The 16,505-nt window shown below is 47.4% G+C and overlaps 1 protein-coding gene across 1 annotated transcript; it reads right to left on the bottom strand.

The window, feature by feature from the left end:
* Positions 1-5,699: 5,699 nt before the first annotated feature.
* On the bottom strand, positions 5,700-9,308 carry LOC143844568 (uncharacterized). Its single transcript, XM_077351851.1, has 4 exons — positions 7,428-9,308; positions 6,784-6,867; positions 6,521-6,604; positions 5,700-6,241 (listed from the first exon to the last, which is right to left on the bottom strand). The coding sequence occupies exons 1-4, from the start codon at positions 8,047-8,049 to the stop codon at positions 5,742-5,744; spliced, it is 1,290 nt and encodes a 429-aa protein (XP_077207966.1). The 5' UTR covers positions 8,050-9,308; the 3' UTR covers positions 5,700-5,741.
* Positions 9,309-16,505: the final 7,197 nt, after the last annotated feature.

Genomic DNA, 16,505 nt, shown 5'->3' with positions numbered 1-16,505 from the left:
CCCTGACCTTGTGGCGAAAAAGCCTCTTGTGGCGCAGAGTGGAAAGGCAGCAGACATGCAGTCTGAAGCTCTGCCCATGAGGCTGGTAGTTCAATCCCAGCAGCCGGCTCAGGGTGGACTCAGTCTTCCATCCTTCCGAGGTCGATAAAATGAGTACCCAGCTTGCTGCTGGGGGGTAAACAGTAATGACTGGGGAAGGCACTGGCAAACCACCCCGTATAGAGTCTGCCATGAAAACGCTAGAGGGCATCACCCCAAGGGTCAGACATGACCCGGTGCTTGCACAGCGGATACCTTTACCTTTACCTCACCTTTGCTGAGGTAACCATGCTGAACACAGGCAGAGAGAGGAGGACCAGCCTGAGCCATGGAGAGAGGAGGACCAGCCTGAGCATCATGGGGATGGCCACGAAAGTGAAGAGAAAGAATGGGCGAAGAAGAGTGACAGAGAAGGGCTGAGGGAGAAACAGGCAGCAGGTGTGAGTGACAGACCGGGGATGGGGAGAGTTAGGAGATTGGCAGAGAAGGGTGGAGGGGAAAGAAAGGAAGCAGAGGCAGAAGAATGGGATCTGCCTCCCTTCCAGTTCTTCTCTTGTTGGTACTTGTTGGAACTAATAGCTGCATGAGCAGGGAGGTTGCCATGGGGAGGGCAGAGGAGGTGAAATGACTACTGTTCTCTCTGCAGAGCTGTGAAAGATGATTTTATCCATTCCTTCCTGCATCCTCCTGACTGACACGACTGGACCACACAGCTTCCATGATGCCAAGCACAAATTTGGCTAGGGGCAAGGGATTGCAGGAAAGACCCATGCCTCTCAGTGCCTTCCATTGACTGATTGTGGGATCCACCCCTCTCCAGGTTACAGGCTGCCGGTCTTAATACCAAGAAATAATTTTGTCAAACATTTTAAAAATCCTGTTTCAGTAGGGATACTTTCACAAATGCTAAATGATGCACTTTACTGTGTGAAATGGCAAAATCCACTTGCAAACAGCCACTGGAGTGGATTGAAGCAGCATTATTTAGCACATGCCAGATTTTTTCTATATGGCTGTAAATTTCCTTCTCATGTATCCTTCACTATCTTTCAGAAATCTTTCCACACAAAAAATGCTGGGCATTTACAGACTGAAGGGCAAAGGCTGTGCCTTTCTATCTTATGTAACTATTTTAAAAAGCAGTATGGCAAGTGCAAAAAGAACAAGAAAGAAGACAGGAGTAGAGGGAATGGCCCCAGAAAGTTTTTTGCTGCTATACCCAATAGTTTGCTGAAGCAACAAAATTAAGGCCATCAATATCCTCACTGATTTATGTAGAGTGGGAGATGATGATGAAGAGTTGGATTTTATGCCCTGCTTTTCACTACCTGAAGGAATCTCAAAGTGGTTTACAATCACTGTTCCCTCCTTCTCCCCACAACATATACTATATGAGGTAAATAGGGCTGAGAGAGCTCTGAGAGAACTGTGACTGGCCCACGGTCACCCAGCTGGCTGCATGTGGAGGAGGAATGGAGAATTAAACCTGGTTCTCCAGATGAGAGGCCACCATGCTTAACCACGACACCAAACTGGCTCCCATTCAGCCTATGCTGAGCTTTACTGCTGAAATCAGTGAGGTTATGTAGAGACCTAAAGGATGGGCGACTGTAAGCCGCTTTGAGCCTCCTTCGGGTAGGGAAAAGCGGCATATAAGAACCAACTCTTCTTCTTCTTCTTCTTCTTCTTCTTCTTCTTCTTCTTCTTCTTCTTCTTCTTCTTCTTCTTCTTCTTCTTCTTCTTCTTCTTCTTCTTCTTCAAAAAGTACATTGTAGGCAAAATTAAGGGCCATTTCGCACAGAGCTCAAAGTTGCTATTTGGTTGCCGTTTGTGAAAGCGCTACTTCAAGTAGCGAAATGTAACTAGCCGTGCCCGTAACGCACAGCTGCGGTTTTTGCGGAATTTGGCACTTTCACTTCTCGCCACTTTCGTAACCCACAGGCTTCCGGTTCTCCGTCTTATCGCTACAAAGGAGGTCCCTTTTTAGCGCTTCTGGCCTCCCGTGCCCGTCAATCAAACTGCAGGCACACCTTTGACCTCGACCCTAAAGCCGAACTTGTCGGGGTTCCCTTTTTTTTTAAAAAACCCAGGAAACCCCGTAGCAACGCGTTATCGTCCAATCATTGGCGCCCTTGGAACGTGTTTTCTATTGTTTTCTAGGAACCAGATGCATTGACATGTTTGATTGGTTAATCCCCGCCCACAGTACACGCCCACAGGTTACCTGCTTATATGCACCTGGGCAGACACGCGGTCGGCCTCACTCTTTTGTTTGCGTAGCCTACTGCCCGCAGCACAGGTCAACGTTGCAATGGAGAGGCTTATTTTTCAATTGCTGGCTTACATGCTCGCGGTGGTCCAGCGCATGAATACCGCCTTGTCGCGTCGGACGTATGCTATCGCGGAGTACCGAGAACGGGTGGCCGGAACGCTGACCAGCAGCAGAAGACGTTCTGTAAGGGTAACCATGGCGGCCAAGAAACGCTGGCAAGCTCTGGCAGAGGTCCGGTTCCCCCCCCGGTTCTGGGTGGACGAACGATCCTCTGACTGGTGGGAGAATTTTGTGTGGACTCGCTGGGATGATGACCACTGGATTGCCAACTTCAGGATGTCGAGGGGGACATTTTTTGAACTCGTGGAGGCTCTACGTGGACGCATGGAGAGGCAAGTCACTGGCATGCGGCGCCCCGTTCCAGTTGAAAAAAGGGTGGCTGCCGCATTGTGGTACTTGGCCACCCCTCAGTACTTCCGGACAGTAGCCCAGCAATTCGGACTCGGAGTCACTACGGTTGGCGATATCCTTAAGGAGTTCTGCCTCGCCATGGAGGCGGAATTGTTCAGCAAAGTCGTGTGCCTCGGAGACCGGCTTGGAGCGGTGAGTGTCATTCTATTCCCTTTTGCCCTTTAAATTTTTTTTCTTGTTTGACAGGTCAGCAACGAAGACGCGATACACCCCACGCTGACATGCAATGGCTTATATTCTTTTCTTTCCCTTATTCCAGAGTATGGACGGGTTTGCCAGGCTTGGATTCCCGCATTGTTTTGCGGCCGTCGATGGAAGCCACATCCCTATCCGTGCCCCCGGGGGAAGCATAAAAGAGTACGGGAACAGGAAGGACTTTTGCTCTGTTCTCCTGCAAGGAACAGTGGACTTCTCCGGCCGGTTTATCGATGCCGAGGTGGGGTGGAGTGGCAGGAGGCATGATGCCCTTGTTTTCAGGGAATCCAACCTCAGGAAAGCCATGGACGAAGGGGTCTTTGTTCCAGGAAACCCCACCGCCACCATTGAGGGCGTGCGTGTGCCGGCGTTGGTCCTCGGGGACGGAGCCTACCCATTACGACGCTGGCTCATGACTCCCTACAAGCGGCCAAGGACGGACGTGCAGAGCCACTACAACCTCAGTCACTCCCGGGCAAGGAATGTAGTGGAGCGTGCCTTTGGACGTTTGAAGTCACGGTTCCGTTGTTTAATGTCACGACTCCATGTACATATTGACAATGTGACTCCGCTGATAATCGCATGTGTGATTTTGCACAACATATGCGAGGACAAGGGACATAACATCCCCTTCCCTGAGGACGAACCTGAACCTGTAGTCCTTCAGGATACACAGGACATCCCTGAAGCAAGGAGAAAAAGGATATATGCTGAGGGGTGCAAGGTTCGGGACGCCATAGCCACCCACATCTACAGAAACAGGAGGCGTGTTTAATTGTTTTTCCTACTCTGTTGTTGAATAAAGTTTTGTGTTCTTTGTTTAACCTTGTCTTGTGCGGTTTGTGTACTTTGCCAGCAAAAAAACGGGGATTCTCTGGTCCAAAAGCACTTTGACAGCCCTAAATGCTAACTCCCCACTGAAATTGACAAACACAATACGGAAGCGCTGAATGGGGAAAGTTCGGGGAGGCGGGTAGCCAGGAAGTATTGGCGACCCCTGTCAAACCGGAGGATCAATCCACTCATGTTCCAAGGAATAATTTTATTGGTGGGCAGCTTTGATACATTTAAAAAACGGGGTGGTCGATCGGAGCAACGCACGTTCGTTCCCTAACCGTCATTCCGAAGATGCCGAAGCCACGGAAGGGCTCCTTCTGGCAGCGCGCCGAGGCTGAGGCACTTCTGGAGCTTGTGCTACAATCAAAAAGTGTTGGCCGCCTAATGGCCAGCACCCACTGCCACACCAAGGGTGCCTACCTGGTGTTGGCTTCAAAGCTGAGGGAGAGGGGCTATGTCCGGACCTGGGAGCAGGTCCGGACAAAATTCAAGCGCCTTAAGCTGGACTTCCTAAACAGTCTGGAACAGTGGGGGGGGATCCCGCAGCCAAGTGGGAGGACGGTCTTCCACGACCAGATGGTGAAAATATGGGAGAAGGCTGGGAAGCCCCCCCTGGACATGAGGAGGCATATGGGTGAGTGCTGCCCTCGTTGTGTTTTGCCCTTAAACATGCATGGAATGACTAGCTGCCTCTTTCCCCTACTGTCCCCAATGAAATTCGAGAAAGTATTTAGATGCTGTCAACCCCCTCAGACTTAGCCAGCCAGTACTGTAGAACCACTTTGGTTATGCGCTTAGACTCTAACTGTGGTGTGTCCACCAGCTGTGTTTCATCTCTGTTTTGTGTGCTTTTAATTATGATTTGTCTTTTTCTTTGCCCAGCCACACAATCACCATCCAAGCTGGCAACAGCACCTGAGCGTGAGGAGGGGGAGGAAGAGGGACCTTCCACCTCGGGACAGGCTGCAGGTGAGAGTTTTATGTCTGTGAGGGAGACCCATGTGTGTGTACCCACACGGAGCCATATGGGAGCCTGATGTGATGCTTCCTTTTGGAGTGTGATCAAATTCTTTGTTTGATTTCTATAGCTGAAACTGTGGAGGCAAGGCTGCGTGCCATGGAGGCCAGAGTTACTTCCCTGGAGGCTCAAGTGGCGGAGCTGAAAGGGGAGATTGAGCAGCACAGGCAACAGAGGGAGGCGGAAGAGCGTAGGTTATGTTCCCCACTGCCCAACTCTTCTCACACTGTGGCTAAGGCCACTTAAAAGTGTATGCATGTAAACTAAAGAAATTTGAAAATATGTGTGGTACTAATGTGTACTTTTTCTCCCTCCCCACAGTTAAGAAGAAGGAGGACGAAGAGCTCTTCCGGCGCAAAGTTAGGGGGACCGTGGGACGGCTGTGCAGGAGAGTTAGGGCGATGGAAGGGGCTGGGGAGGGGAGCGGTGGGACCTGAGTTTTGTTTCCTGTTTGTGTTTTGGGGTAGGGGTTGGGGGGGGGGGCTCCAAGTTTCATTCCCCAATGTTTTTCCCCTGTTAAATGTATACTTTTGTTAAAAAAAATTGGTTTTCCAGGGGGGTGGGGGGTGGTGGTGCTGGTGGGGCTCCAAGTTTCATTCCCTAATGTTTTTCCCCTGTTAAAATGTTTTTTAAAATAAAATGTTATTGCAAATTTTATAACAAGACTCCAGTGTGACTTCTTAAACTCGCACATATTTAACCCCACACCACACTCCTAAAACTCCTTGAACTAACACCCCTCCAACCTCCAACCCACACAGCAGTACCACAATATACACAATCACTAGAGAGGCCGCTTTCAGCCTTGCAGATTCTACAGTAGGGTACACAGAGACAGAGTCAAAAATATAAACTTTATTCAACAAACAACAAAACACAGATAACATGAAATAGAAAAAGTGGGCAAAACTAGGAGGGGGAGTACTTGTCTGCTGGTTTTATTTTTCTCTTTCCGAGAATAGTCCTCCTTCTTGTTTGGGTGGAGGCATTCTGAGAGGGAGTCGGTGGGGTGGGTGCTGGAAGTGGTGGTGTTGGTGTGGGTGGTGGTGGGGGGGCGATTTGTGGAGGGTAGGCCCTTTCCATGACCGCTACAGCCCTCTCCATGAGTCTCCTTATCAGACGCACCTCCTCCACGCCTTCGCGTAGGATTTGGTTTGTCTCTCTAAGGACTGCCCTCAATTTTCTCCCCTCCTGGGCAATGAGTGTGAGCATGGCTTGGTCAGCGGCCGCGGCACGCCGTGACTCCTCATAGCAGTGCTCAAGGAGCCTCTCTCCCACGCTTGTCAAGACGGAGACGCGCCTCAGCCTGCCGCGTTCCCTCGTAAGCCTCTCCTCTGCTGGGAGCGCACCTCTAGGTGGTGGGCTGCCTGGAGCCAGGGGTGGTTCCTCCTCCTCATCTGAAAGAACCTCTGTTGGCAAAAAATGAGAAACAAAACTGTTAGTAACATCCAAAAAGTCAAAACACACCATGGTGGACATGGTGTTCTTTTTTGTCCCCGTGTTTTCCTGCCAAGAATTTAAACAATCCCCGGCGAGCACATGGCTATTGTTTGTTTGCCCATGGTGTGCTTTTACTTTTGCCTACTTTCACAGCAGGACTCTCAACAATTAAAAGGGAGCACATGGTTAGTGCCTAGCGACATTGTCCTGCAGCTATGGCTCGAAAGGAACAGGTCATGCACGCTCACCATCTTGAATCTGTATCCGCCTGCGCCGGGCAGGAGGTCCAAGCACCCTAGGCTGTTCCTCCTCCTGTGTTCCGGGTATGAAATCTGCAAAAAAAGGAAAAAAAACAGATCTAGGACCAAAGGGTGGCAAAGCCAGCTTCAAAGCCTACACCAGCAACGCAGAGGGACTCTCTTCTTTCTCTTAGCAGTGCTGCTGCCCTGCACAAACAGAAAAGCACAAAGCAGTTAAAACAGCCCCCCCCCCTATTTTTACTAATACCTACCAATGTTAGTTGATGCCCCCGAATCACTATCCACGTCAGGTGCTGCTGGAGACTCTAGGGGCCCCGTCCCTGGCAACTGTGTCTCTGTGGACAAGAGCAGAAAATAGTGAAAAACGAGCAAGCATACACCATGAACCACAAAGCAAGCTCCCAAAGTTGTGAGCCAAAGTACTGCAGAAGGCCTATGGGCGAGGCATGCTGCAAATATTTTGGGGCTGTTGGTTAAACATGACCGTTTCAAATACTAACCACATCAAGCACTCCACAGCCAACCATCTTAATAAATCTTTTAAAAATTAAAATTAAATTATAAAATTAAAACCGTTTCAAATAGTAACCACAGCAAGCACTCCACAGCCTACCTTCTTTTAAAATCTTTTAAAAATTAAATTATAAAATTATAAAATTAAAACCGTTTCAAATAGTAACCACAGCAAGCACTCCACAGCCTACCTTCTTTTAAAATCTTTTAAAAATTAAATTATAAAATTATAAAATTAAAACCGTTTCAAATAGTAACCACAGCAAGCTCTCCACAGCCTACCGTATTATGCGTTGCAACGAACACACGAGAAAACGATGCCCAAACGTCAGAACACACATTTGCTTAAAAGGAAATATAAAATAAAAAGAAAATCACTTACCGGAGGCAAGGGGCGTTTGCTCAGGAGCCTCCTCTGGCTCCCCAGGAACGATGGCGATCAGGTCCAGCGTTACCGATTCCGCGGCTCGTTGCTGGACGGGGGGTGGAGGGCGAAAGCTGGAGGAGGTTCCCTCGCCGGGATCCTCCTCAGCGGGTGGTTCCTCGACCGGGGCAGCCGGCTTCCGAACCACCTTAAGGCTCCGGCCGACGCGCTTCGGCCTGCCGGATCCTTCCCCGTCCCCGTACAGCTGGCGCTGCTCCTCGAAGTAGGGGCAGGTCACCTTTTCGTTGCCGGAACCCTTGTTATGGTTCACGGCTCTCATGTACTCTGCCCTCATTGTCTTGGTCTTCGACCGGCATTCAAGGCCGGTCCTGTTGTGGCCCAGGGCGCGCATCTTAATAGCCACTTGTTCAAAAACCTCCCTATTCCTGTGGGAGGACTGGAACGCGTCCTGGATTTTCTCCTCCGAGAAAATCCCGATCAGGTCCCTGATCTCCGCGTCCCTCCAAGTTGGGCCACGGCCGGTTGCAGGGACGGACGAGGCTTGAGAAGACGATTCCATGTTGCTTTTGCTAGTAGCTGAGCAAAATGGTGGTGGGAGGTGCAGGGTGCAACGGATCATATACCTTCCCGCACACAAAGACAAAGGGACTAGCCGGCTCCTGATTGGTGGAGGGCAGCAGGGGACACGCACATTGGCCACATCAGGTCACATGTCACGTTCAAAACTCCTCGCGCGGGAACAGGATCTGCTCCTAATGGCCAGATTGGCGCCCTTGTTGTTTGACTTAACGCATGCGCGTATTCGTTTACACGCGAGAAGAGCAGTTTGAACATGCAGCGGGAGCCATTTTAGGAAAATGTCCGCCATTACACAAACGCATGCCGGTGTTCAACCGAGAGCAAGTGCGGCAGTACTCGGCAGTTCCCCAATAATATTCACCAGCCACAGCATAAATCAACCAAACATGACATGTAACTGGCGTACGTTCGTTGGCACGCTCAGAGGAATGTTTTTTAAAATGAACGGGGGACGGCGACTCCGCTTGCCGGAGGTCTAGCCGCCAATGGAAGGGGTTGTCCGCACCCAAGCACAAGCACGCACCGGGAACCACACAAAGACCCACTACACATAAGCCGCCCCTCATGATATCACCTCGAATCATGTCTATTGAACCCCTGTAAGCTAAGCAGGAGACTGCGAGCGGCGACCGTTCGTTGGCACGCTCAGAGGAAAATTTTTTAAAATGAACGGGGGACGGCAACTCCGCTTGCCGGAGGTCTAGCCGCCAATGGAAGGGGTTGTCCGCACCCAAGCACAAGCACGCACTGGGAACCACACAAAGACCCACTACACATAAGCCGCCCCTCATGAAATCACCACGAATCACGTCTATTGAACCCCTCTAAGCTAAGCAGGAGACTGCGAGCGGCGAATGTTCGTTGGCACGCTCAGAGGAAAATTTTTTAAAATGCTCCCTGTACGTTGACTCCGCTAGGACTGGCCGATGGTAGACGGGGTTTTAAGCTTTGGGCAAATTTTGGGAACGTGACGGTGTGTGCCACTGTGCTTGTGAAAAACTCTTGTGGTGTCCGGGCAGAATTTCCGAAAGTGATCGTGCTTGAAAGCCAGTCGCTGTCCCGTTGCCTCGTAGATCCCCGCTCGCTCGGAGAAAAAAAAAATGGCGAACAGTTCGCCGGAAGTTTGGAGGACAGGCTCGGGAGGAGGGACTTTGAAGAACCCGCAACAATGGTAACGCACAGGTCTTTAGCGCTACTGTTGCAGATTGGTTGCAGGAGTGTATCGCTATCCGGAGGGTGAATCCAGTTTTCTGGATTCCCCTAGAAGCGCTACAACGAAGCGCTTTTTGCGGGTCGGTTTCAGGATTGTTGCAGATTGTTTACGACGTCGTGCGTTATGGCAAATTAGTAGCGTTTTCAATCAGCAACCATTGTGCTATTTTTAAGCCGTGGGAAATGCCCCTAAATATTTTGGCATCACACTTTTTCCAAACCTGGCTAATCAAATGGTCCTAAACATAGTTAAAATGTCCCTTATGCCCCTTTGAAAATGCCCTCTACGGCCTGAGTGTATCCGGACCACAGATTTGCACAGCTATATCTCATCTAATGTAATTCCTCTGCTTTGGGAGCACAGAGAGAAGACCCTGAGAGAGAGTGGCATTTATTCTGATATTCCGATGCTTGTTTCCCATCCCTTACACCCCCAGTTCATGTCCCACACAATACTGTGGGGCATAGGGCACACAATCACTGAACATTTAACTCTTTTATAGTCGCAGTCAATTAAAGATGACCTGTCAAAGGACCAGAAAAACCTCCAGGAGGATTAGCACTGGCCAGTTTTTAGTGTCCTTGCCCCTTGGGCTGTGAAATCAGTGCCAGTGTTATGAGCAGCCCAGGACACCAGCAGGATGCAGCCACTCTTTTGAGCAATAACGGGGGGGGGGGAGAGAATATCCCCCCCAAATGTGATTTAACTTCAATGGCTGGACCCTCTTGTTACACGACTGACCTGATTTCACTTTTGTCCCTCGTTTCCCTGGTTGAAAGGGATCATGGGTGGTTGTTAGTAAACACTAATGAACTGCCTTCCCTAGCAAATGGCTTTGTGAGCTAATCCTGGCTACCGGCAAGAGCTCAGGCCACGGCAAGAAGGGCTATTCTGCCGTCTCAACTGGAGCAGATCTGATTGCGATAAGCCTGGCTGGAATTCCTGTCTGGGTGTTCCGTGTGACCTGGGTGGCAGCAAGAGTCAGTGGAAATCAGTCAACACTCTCGAGTGTCAATTTCTCTTCAGCTGTGTGTGCTACGCTGGAGACATGGCTGGCCCTGAACTTTTTACCTTCTCTCTTCTAAGGACTCTTACAGCCAAGAAGATAACCAAGCCTAGCAATTTGTGAAAGAAATAATTGGCCACCACAGGAAGCAATACATTGACAAAGTGTTCACTAACAATTGGTCGTGTGATGCTACTGTTTAGCATTAATTTCTGGTAGTAGCCTTTGGTTCCCTCACATTTTTATGGTTTCCGGTGGCAAATGCGGCTTTGTTTATTATTTACCAGATGCTGTAACTTTGGGGCATCGATTTTAAATATACTTCTTATAGGTGTGGATTATTCTCTGAAAAAATAGATGCTCCCAATCCAAGATTTCTTTCAGATGTTATTGTTTTACTACAGTTTATGTTCCCTTTTGTGTATTCTAATTGTAATGGCCTTTGATCCTACATAATAAACAATATCTACCTACCTAAAATATATATAAACCTTGCCTTTCATTATAACTTGAATAAAACTTTGTTGGTCTTAAAGGTGCCACTGAACTCAAATTTAGTTCTGCTACTTCAGACCAACATGGCTATTCACTTGAATAATTGTTTTATAAAGAAAAGAAGCATGTAGAAGAATTTATATATGAAAAATAATGAAGGATTGAAGAAGAAGAAGAAGAAGAAGAAGAAGAAGAAGAAGAAGAAGAAGAAGAAGAAGAAGAAGAAGAAGAAGAGTTGGTTCTTATACGCCGCTTTTCCCTACCCGAAGGAGGCTCAAAGCGGCTTACAGTCGCCTTCCCTTCCTCTCCCCACAACAGACACCCTGTGTTGTGGGTGAGGCTGAGAGAGCCTTGATATCACTGCTCGGTCAGAACAGTTTTATCAGTGCCGTGGCGAGCCCAAGTTCACCCAGCTGGCTGCATGTGGGGGAGTGCAGAATCGAACCCGGCACGCCAGATTAGAAGTCCGCACTCCTAACCACTACACCAAACTGGCTCTCAGTTAATATCCTTAATATCCTTTGGTGTTTTGTTTTTACTGATCTAAATTTAAAATCAATTTAAGAAAAGGGCATATTTACTTTTGATCATTTTATAAATCTCCCAGAGCTGAAATATGTTCCAAAGTAATCAGATGTAAGCATACTTTTGATACTTAAGAACTGACAGAGACTAATATAGGGATGTGCACTAGGAAAAATTGGAACTTTTTGGCTTATAGTTTTCCTGACTCGGTACAACTGAATCACTGATTCGGTATATCAAATGAAGTTTGGCCAATTTAGGAAACTCAAAAAGTCTGGCTGAATTTCCTGCTGCAGAGAGAAATCTCTCTGGGGATCAGATATTTGGCAGCTTTGGAGGCATTTAAGGGGACACGGGTCCCTTTGAATACCTCCAGCCAGCCCTTCCCTAATCATGTTCTCTTTAAAATAGTTAAAATTCTAGCCATAGATGAAAACTTCACTTTCCAGGATAATTTCAGCATCTATGCCTTTTTAGTTTTTTTTTTTTTTGGCATGTAAAGGTACCTTAAAGTGGTTGCCCTTTTAAAAGCCCTTTAAATGAAGGAGATAACCAATTTGTCAAGCAGGAGACCTTCTCCAATTACACCCTTTATGTTGTGGAGTGTAGACCTGACTCTGGGCTCTAGAGATACCCTCCCCCCCCTTTTTCATGGCCAGAGACATGTGACTGCAGATGAATAGAAGGAATGGCAGGAGGTTAAATGTGAGAACTTTGTGTTTTTAGACAGCTCTTATGTTCCTAGGAAAAGTTAATTAGGAAGTGAAACCTTAAGCAGTTGACAGCATGTATTGTTGCAGACTAGTGCTGTGTGACAAATACCACTGAATGGTACTTCACTTTCTTTTGTAAACAGAAAGGTAAGGAATTTGCCCAAAAATGTATTGGTGAAGATCTGCTTTTCATCATGGCCCAAACACACAGTAAACAACTGAAATAACTTGTTTTAATAAAGTATGGTGTTGAAACATTTATCAGCGTGTGCTTTCTCTCTGTTTCAAAAGCATGTTGGGTTCCAGGAGCCCTGGCCTTAGAGAAACCCAAACTCAAATTTTGTTATAAATTTTCCTTTGGTTCAAGGTCATGAAACATTAAGGAAATGTTTGGGGTTTTAGGCAGTGCTACAGTTTTCCCAGCTGGTTCATCCAGTCTGCTTGTAGTTTGCGGCTGTTAAATTATTATTATAGATTTGATTTAATCACACCTTTCCATATTTGCACTGTTCAAAGATGAAAGAGGAAAAAAAGAATATTCTGTTCTATTTTCCGTGTAATTCTTACATGTGTTGTATAAGGTAGATCACTGGGAAAGGAAGTAATTAAACAGACTCTTGGGGAGAGTATGTAAACTGACGGTTAAATATCATGGGTTTGGGGAAGTTGCATGAATGTAAATGGGAGAAGAATTAATTTACTGCCTCCATCCCAAACCCTTCCATGTACATTTGGCACACCAAATACTGAAAGTGAACAAACACTCATTTTTGGCTTTCCTGGACACTTTTAATCACCTGCTCATTTGCATGCATATTGAGGGCACAGGAGACCAGATGGCATCCCCATTTCCAAGCCATTTAAAAATGCTCTGAGGGCCCAGCCCTGATTGGGTCCACAACACAACACTTTTGTTTGTTTAATTATTCACTCACAACATTTATATCCTGTTTTCTGCCCTCTCAAAGGCCACAAAGGCAGCTAACAAATTAAAACATACATTAAAAAAAACATATTTTAAAACTCTTAAAGCCAGCCCTCCCAACAGCCATCCACACAACAGCCTTGCAGGGTAGATCAAGATAGAGCGTTTGTCTGTCTGGAGCAGAGGAAAAGAACAAAATCGGCATAGTGGGACAAGAGGCAGAACTGAAATGAGAAGCCATGGGGGAAAAAAAACAATTTATATAAAATCTTCACACCCTTGGTCAGTTTTGGTTTAATTTCTGTGAAAGAACACTTGCATAATTTTATGGCTGGGGGTCACCACAAGATGAGGAACTGTATTAAAGGGTCACGACATTAGGAAGGTTGAGAACCACTGCCTTAGATGGATTGTAGTTTGCATTATTCTTTGATTTGGTGATCGTAGCTCTGCTGCAACATTCATTGGTTGTTTTATGCTGCCTGTCAGCAGTGTCTTATATTGTTTTATATCCTGCATTTATATCCTTAAGGCTCAGTGAGAGTTACTATCAACAAAATACACAAATAAAAATAACATGCTATCATTATCTGCCTTGGCACTCAGTAGGGATGCCAGCCTCCAGTTGGGACCTGGAGATACCCCAGAATTACATTTCTTTTCCAGATTACATAGATCAGTTCCTCTGGAGAAAACAGATGTTTTGGAGGGTGGATATTATGGCATTGTATCCCACTGAGGTCCCTGTCCTCTCCTGGCTCCATCCCCAAATCTCCAGGAGTTTCCCAAACTGGATTGGGAAACTCTCCCGCCCATCCTCTGCTGGTGGCTGGGGAGGGGGGAACCTGGCAGACCTAGTACTCGCCTGAGAAAGAACAATCTGTTTTGGACAATGGAACTTCCTACCCCAACTCATTAAGACTGCCTTGCATTCCCTTCCATGGAACACCCTCTCTTTTCCTTATTTGGAAGCATTTCTGTGACCTAGGAACTCCTTCCTTGTCTTCATCAAAAAGAAAAGCATATCAACTCAATTGGCCTACCTCAAAGGTCTTTGCTGTGCTAAAAGTATAGTGGGTGACCACAAGGGATTAATCTTTCTCCGTAGGGGCATCCAGAACTAATTCCAGGTTAAGTTTGCCTTGTTCCTTTGTACTGGGAGGGAGGTTACCAACTTTTAAAACTGGTTGTCCCCTTAATAGGGATCATTGCAAAGCAGTGATCAGATGTTGTTATTTAAACATTCTGCCATTAAATGCTTCAGATGTTCATTTATACCCATTAAACCTCTACTACAGGGACACTGTCCATTTGGCAACCTTAACTGGAAATTACAACTCCCAGGAAAAGCCACAATTTTCAAGAAAGCCTTTGATGACTATTCTTTTGCTTCTTCTGTTCCTGATTTTATTGTACGCTTCTGTTCTCCACTGTGGGTTTATTAGCGTGTATGCTGCGGTTGGTCTGCCTTTGTCTGGATTTTAATTGGTATTGTGTGTTTCAGCCATTGTTATCTATCCTGGGTATCTTATGCAGTGAAAAAAACAGGAGAGACATATTTTAATAACTAAAATATAAGCTGCTCATTAATGTCACTTGTGAAATTGCCCCAAGTGTCCTTCCCCACATGCACACTTTCAGTTGGACCACATGGGCTTTGATAAACTTCTTGACGTGTTTTTGATTCTTGGATATCAAATGTTTATTTTCCTGGAGAAATGGCCCTCTTTTCCGAAGCAGCTTTGACCTTTGTGTTTATTCCCTTGGTCCAGCTGATGCAACACTGAGGGAGCAAAGAGCAGTTATCCAGTTCTTCAAAAGAGGGGCTATCCTATTCTTTAAAACATGTTTGCTTCAAAGAATTTTAGTTCCATTATAGCAGTCTTTCCCAATTTTTTGACTGTTGAGGTAAAATGTTTGTCTGCACCTGGACTGTATGTCCATGTCTCAGAGGACAGCTGATTCTATATGGCCAGTGGTCCCCAACCTGCAGGCCGCGGCCCGGCGCCGGGCCGCAAAGGCCATGGCGCCGGGCCGCGGCTCCCTCTCCCCGCCCCCCCCCGCAGTAAAAAACTTCCCAGGCCGCAAGTTTGCGGCCCGGGAAGCTACTTACTGCGGGAGGGCGGGGAGAGGGAATCAGGGCGCCGGGCCGCGGGCGCGGCCCGATCCGCGGGTGCGGCCCGCGGGTGCGGCCCGCGGGCGCGGCCGGGAGCGGCTCGCGGGCGCGGCCCGAAGCATGGGCGTGGCCCGCACGGGCGCGGTCCCTGCGGGCGCGACCCAATACCCTGCCGGTCCCCAGCCTAATAAAGGTTGGGGACCACTGTATATGGCCATACTTCAGACATACCCAAGTTCTGATAAAGCTCCCTCCTTGATGGGAAGAGATTGTGTGCAGTAGATATTACACAACTTCCCTTCTGATTAATAGCTATTTTTGTAGGACTCTATCTTTCTGTTCCTATTCAGCCAGCTAGGGGTCTTAGCTACTGGATCACCATAATCCATCAGCAAACTCTGGGGGAATCTGGAAGTTAGGTGAAGATGAGCAGTGGTGGCAACTCAGTCCTCATTCCTGCAATTTGAAAGAAGGAGAAAGTGATTCTGTGTCCTTTGCTTGAGGTAGAAGGCCCCCTCACCCAGATTCCTAGGAAATAGAGAGGCCTCCATTGTTATATCATCCAGCTGGCCCATGAAAGATGCTCACAATCTGCTCTGCCAAAACACTGTGGTTCCACTGAAGAATCCTTGCCTTTAAAAACCCTAGTGTATGGCATCTGAAGAGGAAGCCAATGGGAGATATGTTAGAAAGAGACTGTTCTGAAGAGAAAGAAGATTCTGGAAGCCTGAGGCCCTGTAATTTAGGCCCTGACCTGGATGCCAGCAGGCCAGTTGTTCAGGCCCTGACCTGAATAGCGCATATTAGCCCAGTCTCATTGTATCTCAGAAGCTAAGCAGGGTCAGTCCTAGTTAGTGTTTGGACACGTAATGACAAACCACCTCTGAACATCTTTTGCCTTTGGGGTTGCTATAAATCAGCTGTGACTTGATGGCACTTTCCAACACCTCTATAGAAACTCAGACACTGGACTTTCTGGATTCTCCAGTTGGTGCAGAATGTATCTTCGCAAACATCCTGTCAAAATGATTTGGTATCTATTCTGAGCCCTGCTGAAAGTATCAGTTTTGATCTACAGGAGAGATAAATAGCTAGTTTCTGTCTGCAGCCTCTGTGGTTCAACTGTTGTTCTTGAGGCAATCTGTGTATACTCAAACTAGCAGGAGATAGCAGAGTCAATCAGGACCCTGGAGGAGATAACTTGAAAATCATCAGGAAGTTCCTGTCCTAATTATGCTAAATATACATCTCCTCCAGTGCCCCCTGCAGGAGACCCTTTATATTCTGCTCAATCTTGCAGAGTGCAGATCTTGCATATTCCAACAGAGAATTTCTTGAATTACAAGTGATTCCCAGACAACATAGATCAGTTCCCTGGAGAAAATGACTGCCTTGGTGTGTGGACTCTGCCATTATATGTTTGTTCTATCTCAATCCCTATCTCAATCTTGTTAGGACCTTGAAGAGCGACCAACTTAAAGGTGCAAGAGAATCGTCCTTGAA

Source organism: Paroedura picta, chromosome 9, assembly GCF_049243985.1.
Source record: "Paroedura picta isolate Pp20150507F chromosome 9, Ppicta_v3.0, whole genome shotgun sequence".
Lineage (NCBI taxonomy): Eukaryota > Metazoa > Chordata > Lepidosauria > Squamata > Gekkonidae > Paroedura > Paroedura picta.
The sequence above is the reverse complement of the archived record's forward strand: the minus strand, read 5'-3'. Positions and strand labels throughout refer to the sequence as shown.

Bases quoted from the DNA above. Each gene is read 5' to 3' on its own strand.
- LOC143844568 (XM_077351851.1), bottom strand. From the start codon at position 8,049: ATGATCCGTTGCACCCTGCACCTCCCACCACCATTTTGCTCAGCTACT. The intron at 6,868-7,427 runs GTAAGTGATTTT...TCTTGTCCACAG, and splicing joins GCAAACGCCCCTTGCCTCCG to AGACACAGTTGCCAGGGACG. The intron at 6,242-6,520 runs GTGAGCGTGCAT...TTTTGCCAACAG, and splicing joins GCGGATACAGATTCAAGATG to AGGTTCTTTCAGATGAGGAG.